At 33.5% G+C, this 18133-nt stretch overlaps 1 protein-coding gene across 4 annotated transcripts in view; it reads left to right on the top strand.

Annotated features, from left to right (window-relative positions):
• The window catches only part of LOC111086817 (kynurenine formamidase-like), a 22473-nt gene extending 11662 nt beyond the window's left edge, over positions 1-10811 (top strand). Inside the window, exons 7-12 of one of the 4 annotated variants that reach the window (XM_022391247.1) lie at positions 2274-2371; positions 4341-4419; positions 6844-6982; positions 7712-7816; positions 8259-8312; positions 10663-10811. In XM_022391247.1, coding sequence (XP_022246955.1) covers positions 2274-2371; positions 4341-4419; positions 6844-6982; positions 7712-7816; positions 8259-8303 — 466 coding nt within the window. In that variant the 3' untranslated portion in view covers positions 8304-8312; positions 10663-10811. Of the gene's footprint in view, positions 1-2273; positions 2372-4340; positions 4420-6843; positions 6983-7711; positions 7817-8258; positions 8328-9649; positions 9883-10662 lie in introns of those variants that run through there. The other 3 variants (XM_022391245.1, XM_022391246.1, XM_022391244.1) reach the window with 3 other exon arrangements.
• Positions 10812-18133: the final 7322 nt, after the last annotated feature.

The following is an 18133-nucleotide window of genomic DNA, read 5'->3' as shown; positions in this document are numbered from 1 at the left end:
ATGTAAAAATATTGATTTTTTTCTTCTATTCAACTTAGATATAAAAAAATCATTTATACTAAGAGTTTATTCTCACACAGAATCAATCATCAAATCATCATTCTATATGGTATTTGAAGAACTCGTAGCAATCCTATAGAACCCCAAACCAAGCCTTCATACTAGTGAGGTATCGAAAATCAAACTGGTGTATTTACGTGTTTTACACTCACCAAAAAGAAACCTATCATTTTTCATCACCGGTGACAATTCTGTCCAGAAATGGTTCCAGCGCATTACGCGACAAAAGAGACGCAGCAACGTTTACACGTTGGAAACGATGATCTTCGGAGAGTTCGTGAAGCACCTAAACACCTTTTTTAATGAGTTTTCCCATATACCATAAATTTTTACGTATTGTTTCATGAGAGACATGTCATTTTGCGAGTGTGTTGCTTTGGGTTAGACTCAACAAGAGTCTTCAGAGCATCAATATCAATTCCAACATGTCGGCCCCTGCCATCACAGTTTTTAAGGCTAAAGCTACCTGAATGAAATTTGCTGAACCATCGTTGACACTTACGAACGCTCAAAACATTTCCATAAACTTCTTTGATATTTTTTATGGCTACAGAGACGTTGTTTCCCTTCTTGTGTTCAAACAGCATTACATGCCGAATGTATGTCTCGTCGTGTGCCATCACTATAATGGATTAGAGTATACTAAACTTTACACATTATATAGGCTTCACTAATGTGACGTTTAGGCGGTTCGTTGAACTATTATACGTGATATACGTTTTTGGGGTGGTGGTTAATGAAAATATTCCAAAACGCAATATTAATTTATTGACGACCTAATAAAATGAAACGAAAGATCACTTTTTAGTTGCCACAAATACGCACGACTCGATACCAATGACGAATACACTAGATGACAGACATACTTTTCTAGAAAACAAAAAAAAAAGAATCTGTATATGTCCGCTCTTGACTGAGAGAACTAACCATTATATACTTCAGCGATTCTAGTCAATTCTCTCAGAGTGCAAGCTTGATCCATGTCACTTGGTCATCCCATAAGTAAATGTATGAATGATATAGCATTTACGTGACCAATGGTTCTAATGAGCACGTGGTACAGAACTAAGATAGTTTTTTAGTAAAAAATACTCAAGATAACCCTGAAAAGCGTACATCTAACAAACTTAACATAATACCGTCGCTACAACCCAGAGTTGATTTGTCCAATGCGAAACTCTGCACGCGCGTCCGAATAGGTGTATATGTAGGAAAGACATTTTAAATGTAGATAAATTAAGATAGAAAGAAAACACGATAGTTTCTCAAATACCATGTTACATTAACTCTCACAGCTATTTGGTTGGATAGCTATTGAATTTACACCCCTAATAATTCCTCTTCTTTCTACCAAAGTGTTTCCATTATTAAAACTTGGCCTTGAGTTCTCCGATTAATTACAAAATCATACTTTAATTCTCATTCAGTATTATTGCAAATGTTTTTCTCGCGCTTTTCTTTTTTTTTTTTTTAGATAGTGCAGAAAATGTTTCTAGTAACATTACAATCTTTAATCATATTGTTATTTTAAAACAACAGGCCAGGATGCCGCTGAGGAATAAGAAAAGATATCTTGAAGTATTCACATATTTCTTAACACTCAATTCACTTGCGTAGAAAAGGTAGGCACGCTTAATGTATGAACAAAGAATATATTATTCAACGCAATTACTTCAGTATATAATACAAAAGAGCAAAACGAGTTATGGTACGTAATTTCTAATGTATTTTAATCAAAATGTAGCAGTGTATTACATTACGTTTAAGCATATGTAACTGTGTAATGCATCACTACACGTTTGTGAAATGGTGTAATAACACGTTGCTGTGTAATGTTCGACGTTTATGTGGTTGTGTAAAGGTATATGTGCATGTAACTGTGTAATATTGTAAGGGTATGCAGTTGTGTAGTACATTACATGTTAGTGTAGAGTATTACATATTTATATAATAGTGTAAAACATATAGTTGTGTGAAGAAATTTAGCTTCGTAATGCTGTGTGTAATCATGGAAGAACGTGCGGCTATGTATATCATAGTGTAAATGTGGGTAGTTGTGGATGTGTAACTGCCTAAGGAAATGTAGCTTTGCGGGTATACGTGTAATGACAGTTGTGTTTGTATAATAGTATAAGGAGACTGTAGTATCGATATTTTAAGTTACACATTTACAGCGAGGCTATCAATCAAATGTTTTGTGTATAATGTTTTAGGGGTGTCTATTTATGTGGTCATTCTGCTGGAGCACATTTGATTGCCACTTGTATGTCTTCCAATGTCAACGCTATTCCTAATACTCACATGGTAAAAGGTGAGAAGCCCGTGTTTTTGTATATCATGTTGTTATTTTCTATTTTGACTTTGTAATATTTGTTTATCAATAGTTTGTACAAAGATGCATGAGTTTGTAACCCAGTAATAAACAATTTTCTAGCATTATACAGAGTTTGGGTACGTTATGTTAAAACTATTTTGGAGCCTCAACGTGTCGTTACAGTTTACATAGCAACGTCCGTTCATACTCTTTCTTCAGACCGTGCATCTTGACAATAGACCTACAACATAATTTCCATTCCAAAAAGCTCCGTTGTGAAGTTGTCACGTCCAAAGCTCAACCCTTCTTTCTGCAGGGTTCCCATAACCATATTGCATATTGCTGCTTGGGACACATGGACAACTAAGGGAGGAGTTGCTACAGGTTTCTTGTAAATTCTAAATCCCTGATCTGAACAAATCTTTATGAACTGAGTGTCTGAATAACTTGCGTCAGAAAGGGTTGTTACATACTCTTCTCAAAGCGGTCAATTTTTGGTGGCATTGCACTACCGATAAAACACCAAACAATGTCAAAATGTAGTTTTGATACATTCTGTTCTACCTCAACATTATATCGGCTATATAGTGACACCAAATGGAGGGTAGGAGCAACTGCCTCATCCAAGCCTTAATTCGTTTTTTTTTTTGTTTTTTTTAGTAATGTCTTAATAGGTTATGTTTATGATAAATTATTAATATATATACAAAGCACAAATCAAAATTTCCATATTTTCCCCCCCATAACCCTCCGGTTCTTTGTAGCTTGATGTATGAACTCTGAAACGTGCTACGTCGTCAACAGTTCATGTATTTTGTAGAAATTAGGATTTAATTCTGCCCTCCTCCATCCTAAGACTTTGCTAACATGGCACCACTGCGACTGTGGTTATCATGTGATTTCCTGATTTGCAAATTCAAATTAATCTTAATATAACGTACTCGATACTATGTTAGATCAACATTTGGTAAACATTTCAGTAACATGAAAAAAAGACGTATTTACAGAAAGCTTACAGTACGAAATAATTTAACATTTACAAATTATTTCTGAAATTGATAATAGCAATCTTTGGTTGTGGTTTTTATTTCCGACGTAACTAACTCCGCCTATTACTTTAGTTTCAAGTGGAAAAACAAACAAAAACTTTAAGTATCTTTAGATATGTGTTCCATTTCTTTTAATGATCAATAGTTTGTCTAAATATCATTTAATTGACCATTAGTTTAAATAAAGCTAAAACACACCGATGTACGTTACAAACAGCTAAAATTAGGTCCGTTTGTTAAACATATATTTACAGAATATCAGAATAATTTGATGCAAACTTTATTTATTCTTTAAAATTCGTTATTATTTAATTACTTTGTTATAAATTTTAGCTCTGGGAAGTAGAAAATATTAGCAATGTTTGAGATTAACCCTATTTACAAAAGTCATCACTACGAATATTTGGAGGCATTTGAAAGGACCCCAAAAACTGGCTTCGTTAATAATAACATTAGTAACAATGCAAATTGGAGAAATTTTATGCAAATTTCATATTAAAACTATTTGACTTCTTATGTAAATGTTATCAGTCACTCCTCCACTTTGCATTATTCATAGTGTCATTATTAATAGACATTAACCATTCTGAAAATTATTACTTCAATCAAGTTGTTTGGACAAGGTAGTCATTATGGTACAAAACTTGAACATTTTATCAATTGTTAATTAAAGTATAACTTTCTTGATTATTAGTAGCACAAGTTAGTGTAGAGTAACATACAGTGATTAGAATATGTATCACGATTCAATATTTTTATCTAAAATCAAATAAAAATAAATTATTTAGTGTCCATGTATACCACGGGTTTATGTCATACCCGTATAATCACAAGTCAAAATGCAGGCATTAACTTGGTTTTATGTGTTATTGATGTTTTTCACGACAAGCGTAACTTTTCTATTTTTACCCCTGTAGGCTTATTTCTACTCAGCGGGATTTACGATCTACGTCCACTTGTCAAAACTACTTTTGGTCTTAAAGCTTTAATTACTTCGTAAGTTTTGTTATTAATTTGTAAACGAATAAGTTTAGACTTGCGTATACATATACCATAGAAACTAGAACATCCTAAATTTATTTACGTTGTGTTTGTGAATGTATTTGTCCTAGAACTCTCCCAACAATTTTGGAGCTAGCAGGACTAAGCTTTCAAGCGGTCGGGTGGTGCGGAAGACGGGTTTCCTTATTTATACGGCGTAGCCCCCCTATAAATGGAGTTCCAAGGGGACTAAAACGCACAAGGAAAGGTCAACTAGGCATGATGGTGATTAAAGAACAGGTCTGAAACGTCATTGAACTAAAACCTGGCATTAGATTTTGTGTTACTGCTCCGCCCCTTGGGATCCTGAGGACGCCATTATGAATTGTTTCCTGGAATTAAACTTCGATTCGTGATGGTGCACTCGTTAAATAATAAATAAGAATACAACTAGTCGTGGCTCTTGAGAATATTAGATTTAGCGTGGCTATGATACTAGTGATGCGTAAAAAATGACTTGTTAACATGTGGGTGTGCACACGCTCATTATAAAATAAAAATGTGTGTGTGCTTGGATGAATAAGTCTAAATGTCCTTAGCGCGAATAAAAGCCCCGTAAATCTTAGGTCCAGGCCAGAGCCGTCGCTAGGTGCTTAAAAGATTCGGGGCTCGGGCTCATAGGCGCGGGAATTTTCGGCGTTTCAGTATGATATCGATCATGGTTTTCTATTTTGATTTTAAGACACCAACTTGGGGATTCGGGGCACTGTCAAATAGAATTGGGGCACGGGTTCCGTGTGCCAGGGCCTAGCGACGCCTTTGGTGCAGGGTCACTGACTTGAGCGAAATCCTTGTGTAATCTCACTCTGTGGTCAGTCGTTTTTTCTCTGTAATTGGTGATCACTGTCTAACCAAATTTCCTACACTTTTAAACTGTTTTTAACAAAACAAAACTGGATAACCACACAAAAGGACGGTGCCTTGACGTGGCATTATGGCTTTAAATTCGTCCGATAGTCATGGAGGAGTCTTTCTTGATTTGTTGTGTGTTTAAATTAAAAGAGCCAGAGAGGGATTTTCCATGAAATCTAGATACATATAAAGATAATTCACTCATACAGCATATCTGAAAATGATCTTTCTTGGTCAATCGGGCACTACATCGGGTAAGTACTTAATCTGATAAAAATATGTTTGGACTTTTTATTAAACATGTTTGGACTTTTTATTCCAATGTTTTAGGGTATTCTTTACCCTAGATGTTCATTAAAAATAATTATCTGTGTCATTAAAAGAACAATGTTCGTCAGTCAGTCCGCGCGTCTTTGCGTTCTAGCTCACATAGAAACCAAATATTCATATTGTCTAATTGCACTGGCACGTTTATATTTATATAAGTGCAAAAGTGAACGACGTTTAACGTGCATTATTCAATTCGAGTGCAAAACTACGGCATTTATAACATTAACTTTAAAGACAATAACTTCGGTTATATAAACACAGAAAGAAACACATTAACTTAATTCTTTACCTTTCCATGGCTTATAAATAACGGAATATCATTATATCTCAATACAAATTCCAACAGGCGCCTAAAAATCAGCAATAAAATATATTAAAACGGTTTTAGAGCCTTACCACGTCGTTACAGTCCACGTCGCCGCATCCATTCATGCTCTTTTTCGGTGACATTACACTACCTACAAGCGCTACTGTCAAAATGTAGTTCTATACATGCCGTCAACCGCAACTTTATATCTGCTTTGATGGTCACATGATTTGCTAGTTTGCATATTCAAAATCGTTTTGATATAACACACCCAATTGTGTGTGTGTGTGCTAGACAACGTTAGGCACATTATTTTCTTTCACTTTAGACGAACAGGCAATCGTATGACAACCAAAGCTGTCCTAGTTGTGTTTATCTAGAGAATATCACACTGTGTGTTCCCCATTGATTTTGAAGAAGAAAAAAACACTGACCTTCTTAAACGCTGTCAAGATGGGCCTTGTTGCCATAGATATAATTTCTATTAGAGACAAATGTCCTTGGGGCTCTCAAAACCAGAATATTTGGTGGATTCTGCCACCAACTAAGAGGAGCAGGGCTGATTTGAAAACCTGCCCCAGACTGACCCTAGAGATAAGTTTTCTTTCTGGGAAAACAATTCCCAATGTTCTAGTCCGGTCATGAAAACATCTAACCTTTAAATTTTGAAATAAAATGATAAAATATAAATGTAAACTATTGCATAAAATTTGATGCTGTGAAATGTACTTTGAAAAGTTGTACTAATGGTTGATTTAAAGTGATCCTCCTTATAAATAAAATTCAGCCAGTTTGTTAAGATCGTTTAGCATTTAGTTGGAAGATCTAACTGCTTTAAGCATTTTTATTTATATTAAAAGAAAATTACAGATACGATTTCTTTAATGCAGAAACCTCGCGGTGGAAAACAGTCCACTTTTGCTCCTGAAAGAAATGGCACAGAATCTTGATATTAGTTGCCAAGTGCTCGTCATCGTGGCAGATTGTGACTCTCCTTCATTCAAACTTCAAGCCGAGCAATATGTAAAGGTATATGACGCATACATATATTAGTAACTTCATAAAATTGCTTAGATTCGTCCTTAGGCATAACTAGATAGTTATTTAGGTAATCCAGTGGAACGTTACTATATAATGTCATATTATGAAGTATTTGTACCAAGTACAGATTTTCTACAACACGTGTTAATATAACAGTCTTATATCGATTTTAAAGCTATTGTTGATAGAAGTTATCAGTAACTGACAGTGATACTTTTCACTTGAAAATGCCAGGGAAAATGAAGATTCAGTTTTTGTGGCCACCCTAATATTCTTTATCATCAGTGTTTCTAAAATACTGAGGTCTCTAATATGTTCAGGACTCCATAGTATAAAGCCATGAGTAAACCGATCTTTCTGTAATGTAAGGTTTCCTACAACAAACTAGTATTTTTTGTTCCGAGTAGGTCAGCAGTAAGATTTTGAACTTACAAAGCTAAAATCGTGGATTCGATTCACCGCGGTGAACAGAACGCACTAAGACTATTATGTAACTATTCACTAAAAAAAAAAAAAAACACTGTTTTTACAGTACATGATCTCCAATCAAACAGGGTTTCTATGATATAAGTCCTCTGCCAAACAACCGGTGTTTCTAGAATACAGGGTTTTCAATCAAACTGTGTTACTCTAAAAAAGAGGTCTCCGGTCAAACTGCGTTTCTATAATTGTATTTCTAATAGTTTCCTACACTTAAATGATGTTTTTGTAAAACAGGGTCTCCAATCAAATGGTATTTCTGTGGAGTACCAGGTGATTCCAGAAAATGACCACTTTTCAATAATAGAGAGACTAAAAGATCCAAACTTCGCCCTCACTAAGGTAATAGTATTGTTGCATTTTGCATTTTTAGGATAAAACTTTGTCACTTAGATTTATCAATAAAAATAAGAAAAAGTCAACTTCTTTAAATTATGAAAAACGTTCATTTTATGTCTGTAGTTCCTGTTATTCAATTAATAATCACTTTTTATTTGTTCTAAAGATTAAGCCGAAGTAAGCACTGGCTCCATGTGCCTTTAAGACATGGGAATTATTACAGTTTTGTAACATGCAGGTTTAAGGCTTCATTTACGTAGCTAAATAAATTAAACCTGCATGTTACAAAACTGTAATAATAAACGCCTATTTTTTTCAAATATAATTATCTGACAATAACTATAAATATTTTTAATTATAGCGTCAGTTTGTGATAATATTTTAATAATCATCTATTTACCTATTGGTCATTCAGATAACTTGTAGCATTATACCTGTCTTTCAGGAATTCATTCGAAGAGTGACACCAGTTATTAAACTACGAGATTAGTGTACAAAGGTGATGAGTCCTGATGTGAGAATTTCGAATAGCTTTTTACATTTTACTTGTATTGTTTGTGCAACTTCTCTCCTTTTCAAAATTTTAAAACCTATTAACGTAAATATTTTCGTATTCATATGTTTTAATTTTGTCAATTATTTAGATTTTGAGATTGATTGAAGTGAATATCTTATGATTTTCTTCAAAGCTAAAATCTAAGGTGTTTAATTTTATTTTTTAGAATTAGATTTCAAATAATACTGTCTTATGATATTAAATAACCCTAATTAGTTACCATATTATATTAAAAACAAAACACAGATTAAATTTGTCAATTTTGTGATTTTTTAGCAGAAATCTAGGATGGTATTAAATAATCATTGTGCAATTAAATACTTATTATTCAGTGGTGTTCTTAAGAATGTATACAATGAAGAATCATCTTTAGAATGGTGGTTATAATAATATGAAATCAAAGAAACAAATGCTCAAAAACTACGTTAAAAGCAATATTAGTGTATTTTGACCATGTAAATCGAAGTTAACATCGGGTATAAACGTTCTGAAACTTTATTGTCAGCTTATACATTCAAAGTTTGATACGAGACTTTGACACTATAAATCAGAAAATGAAATATTGCATTTTATATTCCAAAATGTATAAATGAATATACTGCATAAAGTAAGCTCTTAAAACGAATTTAAAAGCATTGGAGGAATGGGATTATGAACAATTTATTCTCTAATCCTTGTAAATCTTTTTTAAAAACAAATATAAGTTTAGCCTACGTCCCTAATGAAGTTAACTTCCTATAAGCACCAAAATTATTTACCATTTGAGGAAGAATACCCTTGAAAACGACATAAACATTTTCGCCTTTTAACACTATTTATCATAAGTTATAAATAAAATCCAGTAGTTTCCTTTAGTTCTCAACAGTTACGAAGGTTGATGGTTGAATCACGAACATTCAAACGTCTAATAGGTTTCTAAGAGATATATCAACACCGGTAGGTCATAACCAGATCAGATAAGACCTGTATGACAAATAGCAAACGCATGAATCTGCTTTTAAAGTTACATTTTATTTTTATAGACGTGGATAACTTAAATGGGGATTTGCATAAGATACTTAGCTAAATTTATACAAATAAGCAGAATGCTCGTAATAAAGTTATTCAGCAATTTCTATCATTACAATTTACTGTAAACTGTTATTAAACTGTCTGAAAATTAACAGTCTTTTTATATTCATAATGATTTACTTCTTTTCAAAGATATATAAAGAGAGCAAATCTGAGTTAAGTAAATTTTAAGACAATAATTGAGATACATGTACTTGTTATATTCGCAGAAGAACATTCATGTTGGCACCTTTTCGGAAGCACTCTCTACTACAGGTTTATAGATCCAAGCTCCTTTGAGTAGATGGCGAATCGATGGAGTTTTTTTTTACTAGGCTCTAAGCCACTCCACTACTACTTAAGAGAATATAAGTCTAACGTCATCTCATTTAGTCTTAACTGAAGTAAATAGCATTATCTAGCTACTTTATGGTTATAAATTTAAAATAAATAATACTGATTTTATTTTAACTATCATTAACTGTTTGTTACTGTTTCTCTAGGTATGCAACTGGAAAACAAGCACTGTATTATTTTGGCTCTACAAAAAAGAATATTAGACATACAACTTCATTACTTGATTTAATTATTAAAACCTTAATAAAAGTAAACTAACAATAAAGATGATAAGAAATAATATATAGAAATCGCATATACATTAACGAGGACAATCCGGTATAGTAAATACTTAATGATATTAACCAGTACATCAGAAAATTAAGACCTATCATGACGAGTTTAAGTCATTTTAATTGGACACTTTGTTATTAAAAAAAGTTTTCGGCAGTAATCTCAATAATATCTCCCATAGTGTAGACAGTTTAGGAGATTTAGGTTAATTCTAAATCCACGAATTAATCCAATCGTGCAATATAATCTTCACAAGTGCAATTCCAATTTATAGCAATATTTTATATCATTATAACCATTAAGATTTAACAGGAAAAGTATAAAACAATTAAATACGTTGTTACTTACGTAACATTTATTGTTCATTTATTAATGGCTGGTAATTCCTGTTTCACCCTGCGCTTAAGCTTTTTAAAGGAACACCATATATTTGTAAGAAAGTTAACTTTAAGAGGTAATAACATCATTTACGCTAGAATTATGATGTTTTTTAGCTTATGTACAATACAGGTGAAATAAATCGACTTCTCAATTCCCCTAAGATTTTCGCAATACCTTGTTTAGTATTCTACAAAAAGTTTGGATGCAATATACCAAGCCGTTTTTGTTTTAGGGAGGCAAGAGAATAAGAAGAAGAAAAAGAAAAATTACAAATGGGCCATTTTGAGAGGATTTTCTTTTTCTTGTATGTCCAACATGCGTGATTTTCTGTGCATTTTTTATATATGCATAGCCTTAGCAGTCAACAATAAAGGTTTTAAAAGTTGTTTGAACTGATGCTTTACTGTTTAAGGTGCTTTCTGCCCGAACGTTCTATTTGCGATCCTTATTATGAACCACTATCGTGGTTCATGGCACTACCGGATTCAAGGAGAGTGCAGGGGGGGGGGTTCAGCCGCCCACCTTTTCATAATTTTGCGCCCTTTTTCAATAATAGGTTTTCATTTCTGCCTCTCCTAGCTACAGGCCAATAATTTATGATATTTAAGTTTTATGTATCATCTGATTGAATCGATATAACTGATGTATGCTGAAGTTGTATGGTGCCCATCCAGGGGACTGCACCCCCCTTTCCAAAATCCTAGATCCGCTGCTAGTTCATTATTATTAATGTCCCAATATGACCAATAAAAACTGATTACTGACTTGGCAATTTTAATAAGGTTAATGTAAAACCATAATGAAAATAAATATTTTTGTTTAGCAATAGCGTCGGTAGCAGTAAAATGCACTGATGATAATGGAAAAACCTTAAAACATGCAAAATGATGTTTATGTCTATCGTAACAACTGAGTATTGATTCAATAAAATTTAAAACAATGTTTGTTTGTTTCGAATATTTACACAAAGATACACAAGAGTTACCTGCACTACCGGTCCCTAATTTTGAACTGATATACAAGAGGGAGAGCTGCTAGTTAACACCGCCAACCTACAACTCTTAGGCTATTCAATCGAATATAGAGATTTGACCATCACTCTTGTAATATTCCCACTGCTCCCAATTGTGGAGTGCGATTTTACAACAATGGAATGAAAAACTAACAGTTTCCCGGATCCGCAGTTAGCTAAGATAGTTACTAGTCCACGCCTGGTCTGTAAATATAGATTTGGTAAATTAATCAACGTAATGCAATAGAGAAAAAGTTTTAAAATTTCATATAAAATCATCAGACGTCATAGCTTTATTCCTTACACATGCGATCTAGTTGATGTGCAGACAGCTAGAAGCAAATACAGTCAAACCTGTGAAGCCTTTTCAAAGATGCATTTGGATGTGTAAGTGATTACATTACGAATGGTTATTCACTTTTTATAATTGGTTCACGAGGAATTTCCGATCGCTCGACAGTACAACATCGCTATTGGTAGAGTTATGAGGGACTAAGATATTTCATACTCGTATAGCAAAGAAATGCAAAATTCAGGTTACATCAATTGCAGTATACCACAGTAAACAGCTTAAGAAATAGAAGAACGGCGCACCTACACGAGGACGTAAAACCATCTAAACAACATTCCATCACATTCAGTGCAGGTTTCCCATTACCTTTGCCTACGTTTAAAGACTAGTCATAAAAAAAATTCTACTCTTAACCAGAAAGTGACTATCAAAAAGTTGCTTGTGTGTCTGTTTGGACTAGCGTGTTATTTCAGTTGGCACATCGGCTGTGCCCAAAAATTGGAGAATATAGTGGTCAGTACCACTGATTAGAAGGGAAATTATATTTTCTTGAATGTAGAATAACTATAACTTCTTATCTGACGTGGGTTATTTAGGATTGTGGGGTGAGGCATAAGGCGAATTTTCACATGACTGATAACGTAATACAAGACTTAGTGTAGTGGAAAAGTTAAATACCAACACAAGGGAGCCGGCCAGCTCAAGTACTGAATTCATTAGTTATGTACAGTAAAGATAATTTTCTTTGTTGTTTTACATTAAGCAACTGTCTCCAGTCTCTTTTATTTTACTGGTTTGCCTGCAATTCAAATTTTATAAATTTGTTCTTTTCGATCCTTCCGTTATCTACAGAACTTATTAGCTAATCTGAATGCCACAGTGGTATTGTTTCCTTGCACATGCTCTGATAATAATAATATTTATTTAAAGAACCGTCGCGGTTTTATGTGCGTAAGGCTGGTTGTGGTACACAAAATAGATCGATTAGATGTCATTTAAGAAAAAAGATATTACTAATAAAGCCAATTTTTACACTTATTTGCAATTCAGGCTTTTGTTGTCATGTTATAAATAGTAACAGATTATCATTCAATGACAAGCAACAAAAAGAACAAAGGATAGCAGGTAAATAGAAACACTCATTTTGTCTACTTCCTTTATAACTTTTGTATCTGATTGCTTCGTGCACACCTGCCCCACGTAGTGAATTCTAATCTGAAAAAGATTTAATGCCACTCTGAGTGATCAGAATTGTGAGTTGTAATAGCCTAATGAGAGATAATCTTCAATAAATCAATTATTACATATCATATGAAAATAAAATATTTATAATTAGTATAAGTATATACTTGAAGAGAAATTCCTCAATTTATATCATATCTGAAATAGATACTAATTTGTCGCTGAAGTTGATCAAGTCCATGTTGACGGATGTAGCAAGATTGTAAATATGTGCCTTCCTTTTACACAAGTACAGACATATACATTATATAGTGTTCATGAGTAAAGTTAAACATACTACTTCTTAAGACTTAAGCTGTAGTATGTACGCGTTTCGGAATGGATCTTCCAGCAAGGTAATCTGTTCAAGCGGGTGATAAGAAAAAGCTTCAAACGGATTTGGATAGCTGTGTTCAGCTTGTAATTCTGCCTTCAACTCCAGCAACCAGGTGTAGTCATATGAATTATAACTAGTCCAGCCAGTCTAGCAGCATAACAGTGTAGAAACAGCTGTGTGTATTTAACTTCATCTGTGCTTTCAACCATACTTTTGGCGTGAGCATGCTTTGTATTCACTATGAGAAAAACCTATACACTGGCAATACGATAGCAGATATAAGTAAATAAACTTAGTATTCCGAAAAATGTTTAATCTCAAAGGTCAAAGTTCAAGGGAGGTCCAGTTCAATCTACACTTTGACCAACATGTGTTATTGGGTTATACTAGTTTCGGGGAATTTCACTCCTGATCAGTAACCTTGAACACAAGTTAACTAAAGAGAGATAAGCTGGACCTATATCACAGTGAACGTGCTTTGTAGTCACTATGAAAAAAAAACTATACATATATTTCAACAAATAATCCCAAAGAACTTACTCATAGTAGAAAACATCACAGCACTAGTGCCAGGAGTGGAAAATGTTTGAGTAAAAATAAAATAAAATCTAGTTCAAATTTCAAAATGGTGACATGTGATCGAAAAGAGATTGAATATTTGCTGGAAATGATGAACAATGGAAAGACGAACAAGAAGAAAGAGACGGGAAATTACAAGAAGGCCAAGAAGAAAAAGATGGAAAAATTAGAAAATACAAGTAAGAGACATAACATTTACAAAATAATTATGAATAAAAATCAGCTATAGGAAATATACTGAAAAATGAGAAGATCAAATAAATACAAAATAACAATCAATGCCAGAATAAAATATTTATAAATTGAACTTGCAAATGCAAGGACCAGAACAACTGTAGCTGTTTTTCCATGTTCTCAAAAATTTGAAATTCAAACACCATTACCTTTGCCATTGTACCACTTATGACTGCAAGATCTTCCTACACTATTTCACTTACAACACTACTTAACGAAGTTATGGAATTTAAAAATCCATTTCAACAACAAAGCCCAATTGAGAAACCAACTTATTATGATGGGTAGGTGACATGAGATGTATATCACACACAATATTAACTGATTTCCAACATGAATGAGTGGAGTAGTGAACAAAACACTGTTCATTTTGTGCACATATAAAAGGATAAGACCATAATTGAATAGGTAGAGCTTGGAATGGTCTATTCTTTCATTGGGTTGTGTGTCTATGAGCTACACTAGTTTCGGAAAATTCCACTCCTCATCAGTGACCCTGGACACTACCACCAATGAAATATCAGAACGAGTGAAGGACATTTCTGATGAAGGGCTTGATTTAAACGTTTCAGTTGCTGACTATAGATCTCTGCATTGACAGTTCGCTGTGGACTGAGGAGTTCGAAATGAATTACTCCTTTGATGTCCCACCAAATGCAAAGCATCACTTTCTGCGGATGGGGTCCAGGTTTTGGGGTCGGAAGTGATTTTTGTCTAGGACTGAGCCATTGTTTTTGCGTTTAATATTCGCATAGAGAATCCAAATCGAAAAGGTGTTCTTCTTCTCCACGACAATGCTCGTCCACTTGTGGCACGTTTGACACAAGTGTCCTAGGGGGGGAAGGCTGTGTACAACAGAATAATTTGGATAATCAGGTATGACTTATTTGAATAAAAATTAAAATACCGAACCATTGTCTTCCGGTTTCTCAACAGTAAGTCTGGGTGCTTACAATACTTAAATCTAGTTTCGATACCTGCGATTGGTAGAGCCCAGATACTCCTTTGGGTATTTTTGCGCTCAAGACAACCAAACAAACAAACACGAAAACGAAAAACGTAGCTCGACACACATCACCTTACGCTTGCACGCTATACTTTGTGTTGTGGTGTGTTGATTATTGATTATTATAAACTTTTAGAGTTACTTAATTAACTTAGAGCATAATGCTTATAAATAGATGAAAATAAATCATTAGTGCATTTTCGGTAATGTGCGAGAGCTGCTTCTTTGTGTATAATACTTTTATAGAAGCGCTTGTTTAGTTCTTATTCCATTTAAATGAGAGAGCGTATAAGATGGACAGCTCAAATTTAAAACAAAATGCTAGTTACACATTTTACATCACCTTGAAAAACGTATTATTCTTATATATGTTATCTATACGAGCAGGATTGTACTGCTTCAGTAAAAAATAAATAAACACAAATGTTCTGAAGCATTTTGGTAACGCAACAACTGATCAAGAGCTTTTTGATTAAACTTTCTTTCTTGGGTTTAGTGGTTTGGCTGCTGTTATATGTCTAAGATCATTTAATGTAATGTTTTATATTACAGGAAATTAAACAACTAGTGAAGTATTTTCAGAGCTAAAATAAACTAGGACGATTTTTATTAAAGTTCTAAATTTAAGGTTTTACGAATTGAAAAGCATCATATTGTAAATTATAAGCACACTATGAACAGTAGTTCAAAAAGTTACCCATGTTTTCCAGAGTTGGCGTCAGTTGTCATTTTATTAACTTATGATTAAAGAAAGAAAACCAACTTATTCATTGTTATCTTGATTTCAGTGAAATGCCATAACTAATTAGAATCAAAAATCAAATTTTGTTTTTAACGTTTCCTTCAATACATAAACATGTTTGTGGTATTCGTCCAATAAAAACATATGATACTTTTCTAGAATTGGTAATATCCCTACTATATCCGAGTCCATGGGCAAGACCCGCAAGGCCACAACCGTATCCAGGGTGACCATAACCGTCATAGGAGCAGATCAATGGTTGTCATAACTGTCTGTTACTGTACAGTAGCCCCCTGACATATCCTTGGGAGTGAAATTGAGTTGCCAAGTGCCGTGGCGACAGTGAAAAGAAGCATAACAGTGGAAATCTGAATAATAAGACTTTTTTTCCTTTGAATATGTGTATGTTAAAGGAAGTTGGATAAGTTTACTGTTACTTTTGAAACAATGTGTAATAGTATTGGCATTCCTATGAATAAATAAATAAATAAAGGAACCAGGAGAAGGGGCCGATATTACCAGCATAAAGGTGCTGGTTGTCTGCCTTTCCTTTGGTCAAACAAAATTAAAGATGGCCATGCCTAAATCCTAGGCGTCTCTCACCTGAACGCTTAGCCCTAGCGCGCATGAGGTGTGATTTCAGGTTGCAAATTCCAATTAATTAAACGTACGCGTAATATACGTTACTTTCTATTAGCTTTGAATTATATCATACTATTCTAACGATATAAATAGATTAATAGGAATAGTTAAGCACCTTCGTTTATGTTTAATAGCACTGGTGAAATCCAAAAGGTTTGGTTTGAATTTCGCGCAAAGCTACATGATGTATTTAATGGGGAAGGCAGCTAGTCGTTACCGCTAACTCTTGGGCTACTCTTTTACCAACGAATTAACCGTAACTTTATACCGCCCTCACGGCTGAAAAGGTGAGCACGTTTCGTGGGATGGGGATTCGAACCCGCAACCCTCAGATTACAAGTCAAGCGCCCTAACCACCAGGCCATGGGAATCTAAAAGATGTTTGTTTCTTCAAATTAACTAAACAAATGACCAATTTTACTAATAACTAATTTTCACTAATTTTAATCTAGATTAGGGCCAATACGATAAATTTTCTTATTAAAATGAGTAAAATGAAGCATTATATTTATATTATTATTAATTAAGAGAGAAGAAAAATCCCTTGGATTGAACATAGTCACTTTGCATATATAACTAAACATGTACGCATCGAGTTTTTACAATCACTTGTGAATCTATTACCTCGACATAATTATGTCTGTGTACATCAAAAGTAATATTCCAGAAACTGAATCGGAGTCAAATTTACACCCTAGAAATGGAAAAATAACGTAGGAATATCCGCATCCAAATAATATGTTAGAATGAAAACATAAGTATTTATAATGTTCTTAATGATTAATGATATTTATTTGCATTTTTTTTCTAACCAGAAATATATTATTTGTGGCTATCATAAAGTTTGTTTACATTAACAGAAACTGCATCAATCATGAGTTATTTGGGAATAAAAATAAAATTGCAACAAAATAAAAAGTGACAGTAAAATTTATTTATGCTGGAAAAGTAATACAAAAGACACTAGCAGATTTTTGAGAACCAAAGTAAACGTTCTAGTTAACATTGCTAGAGGAAACCATGGCTGGTATGAGTTCAAGGTATTTTATCTGAAAAAAATAATAATGAAATAAATATTAATATTGCTGTAGTGTTTAAAGTGTACACCAGTAAACTGTTTACTGAATTTTTAAAATAATTAGAACCATATTTGTTACTTTAAAATTAATTATTCGAAATTTTTAATAAATAAACCAGAATTAAGGATGACAGATATATTTCAGATTTCTTAAAAATAAGCGACGAAAAAAGTTGTACATAGTATTAGCGAATACTAGTCATTCTCTAACGCAACCTTTTAAACCAGTAAAATATTATAAACTGGCTGAAGTACCCGTCCCCCTGGACGAAAGTTTTTTATTTTTTAATTTTTTAAGTTAAGCACAAAGCTACACAATGGGCTATCTGTGCCCTGCCCATCAAGAGTATCGAATCCATCCCGGATTCTAGAGTTGTAAGTCCGCAGACATACCGCTGTGCTACTGGGGGCTGTTCGAAAAAGTTATGTAAATTCATGATTAATGAAAGGTTATCTTAGGACATGAAAAGTTGCTTCCCTTACTTGTAATTGTAAAAAAATCAAAAAAGGCAAAACGCCCATAAAAACTGCAAAACATAAAATATGAGATCGCATCTTTA

This window comes from Limulus polyphemus, unplaced genomic scaffold (genome assembly GCF_000517525.1).
Source record: "Limulus polyphemus unplaced genomic scaffold, Limulus_polyphemus-2.1.2 Scaffold1457, whole genome shotgun sequence".
In the NCBI taxonomy this organism is placed as follows: domain Eukaryota; kingdom Metazoa; phylum Arthropoda; class Merostomata; order Xiphosura; family Limulidae; genus Limulus; species Limulus polyphemus.
This window is presented reverse-complemented; position numbering and strand designations above follow the sequence as displayed.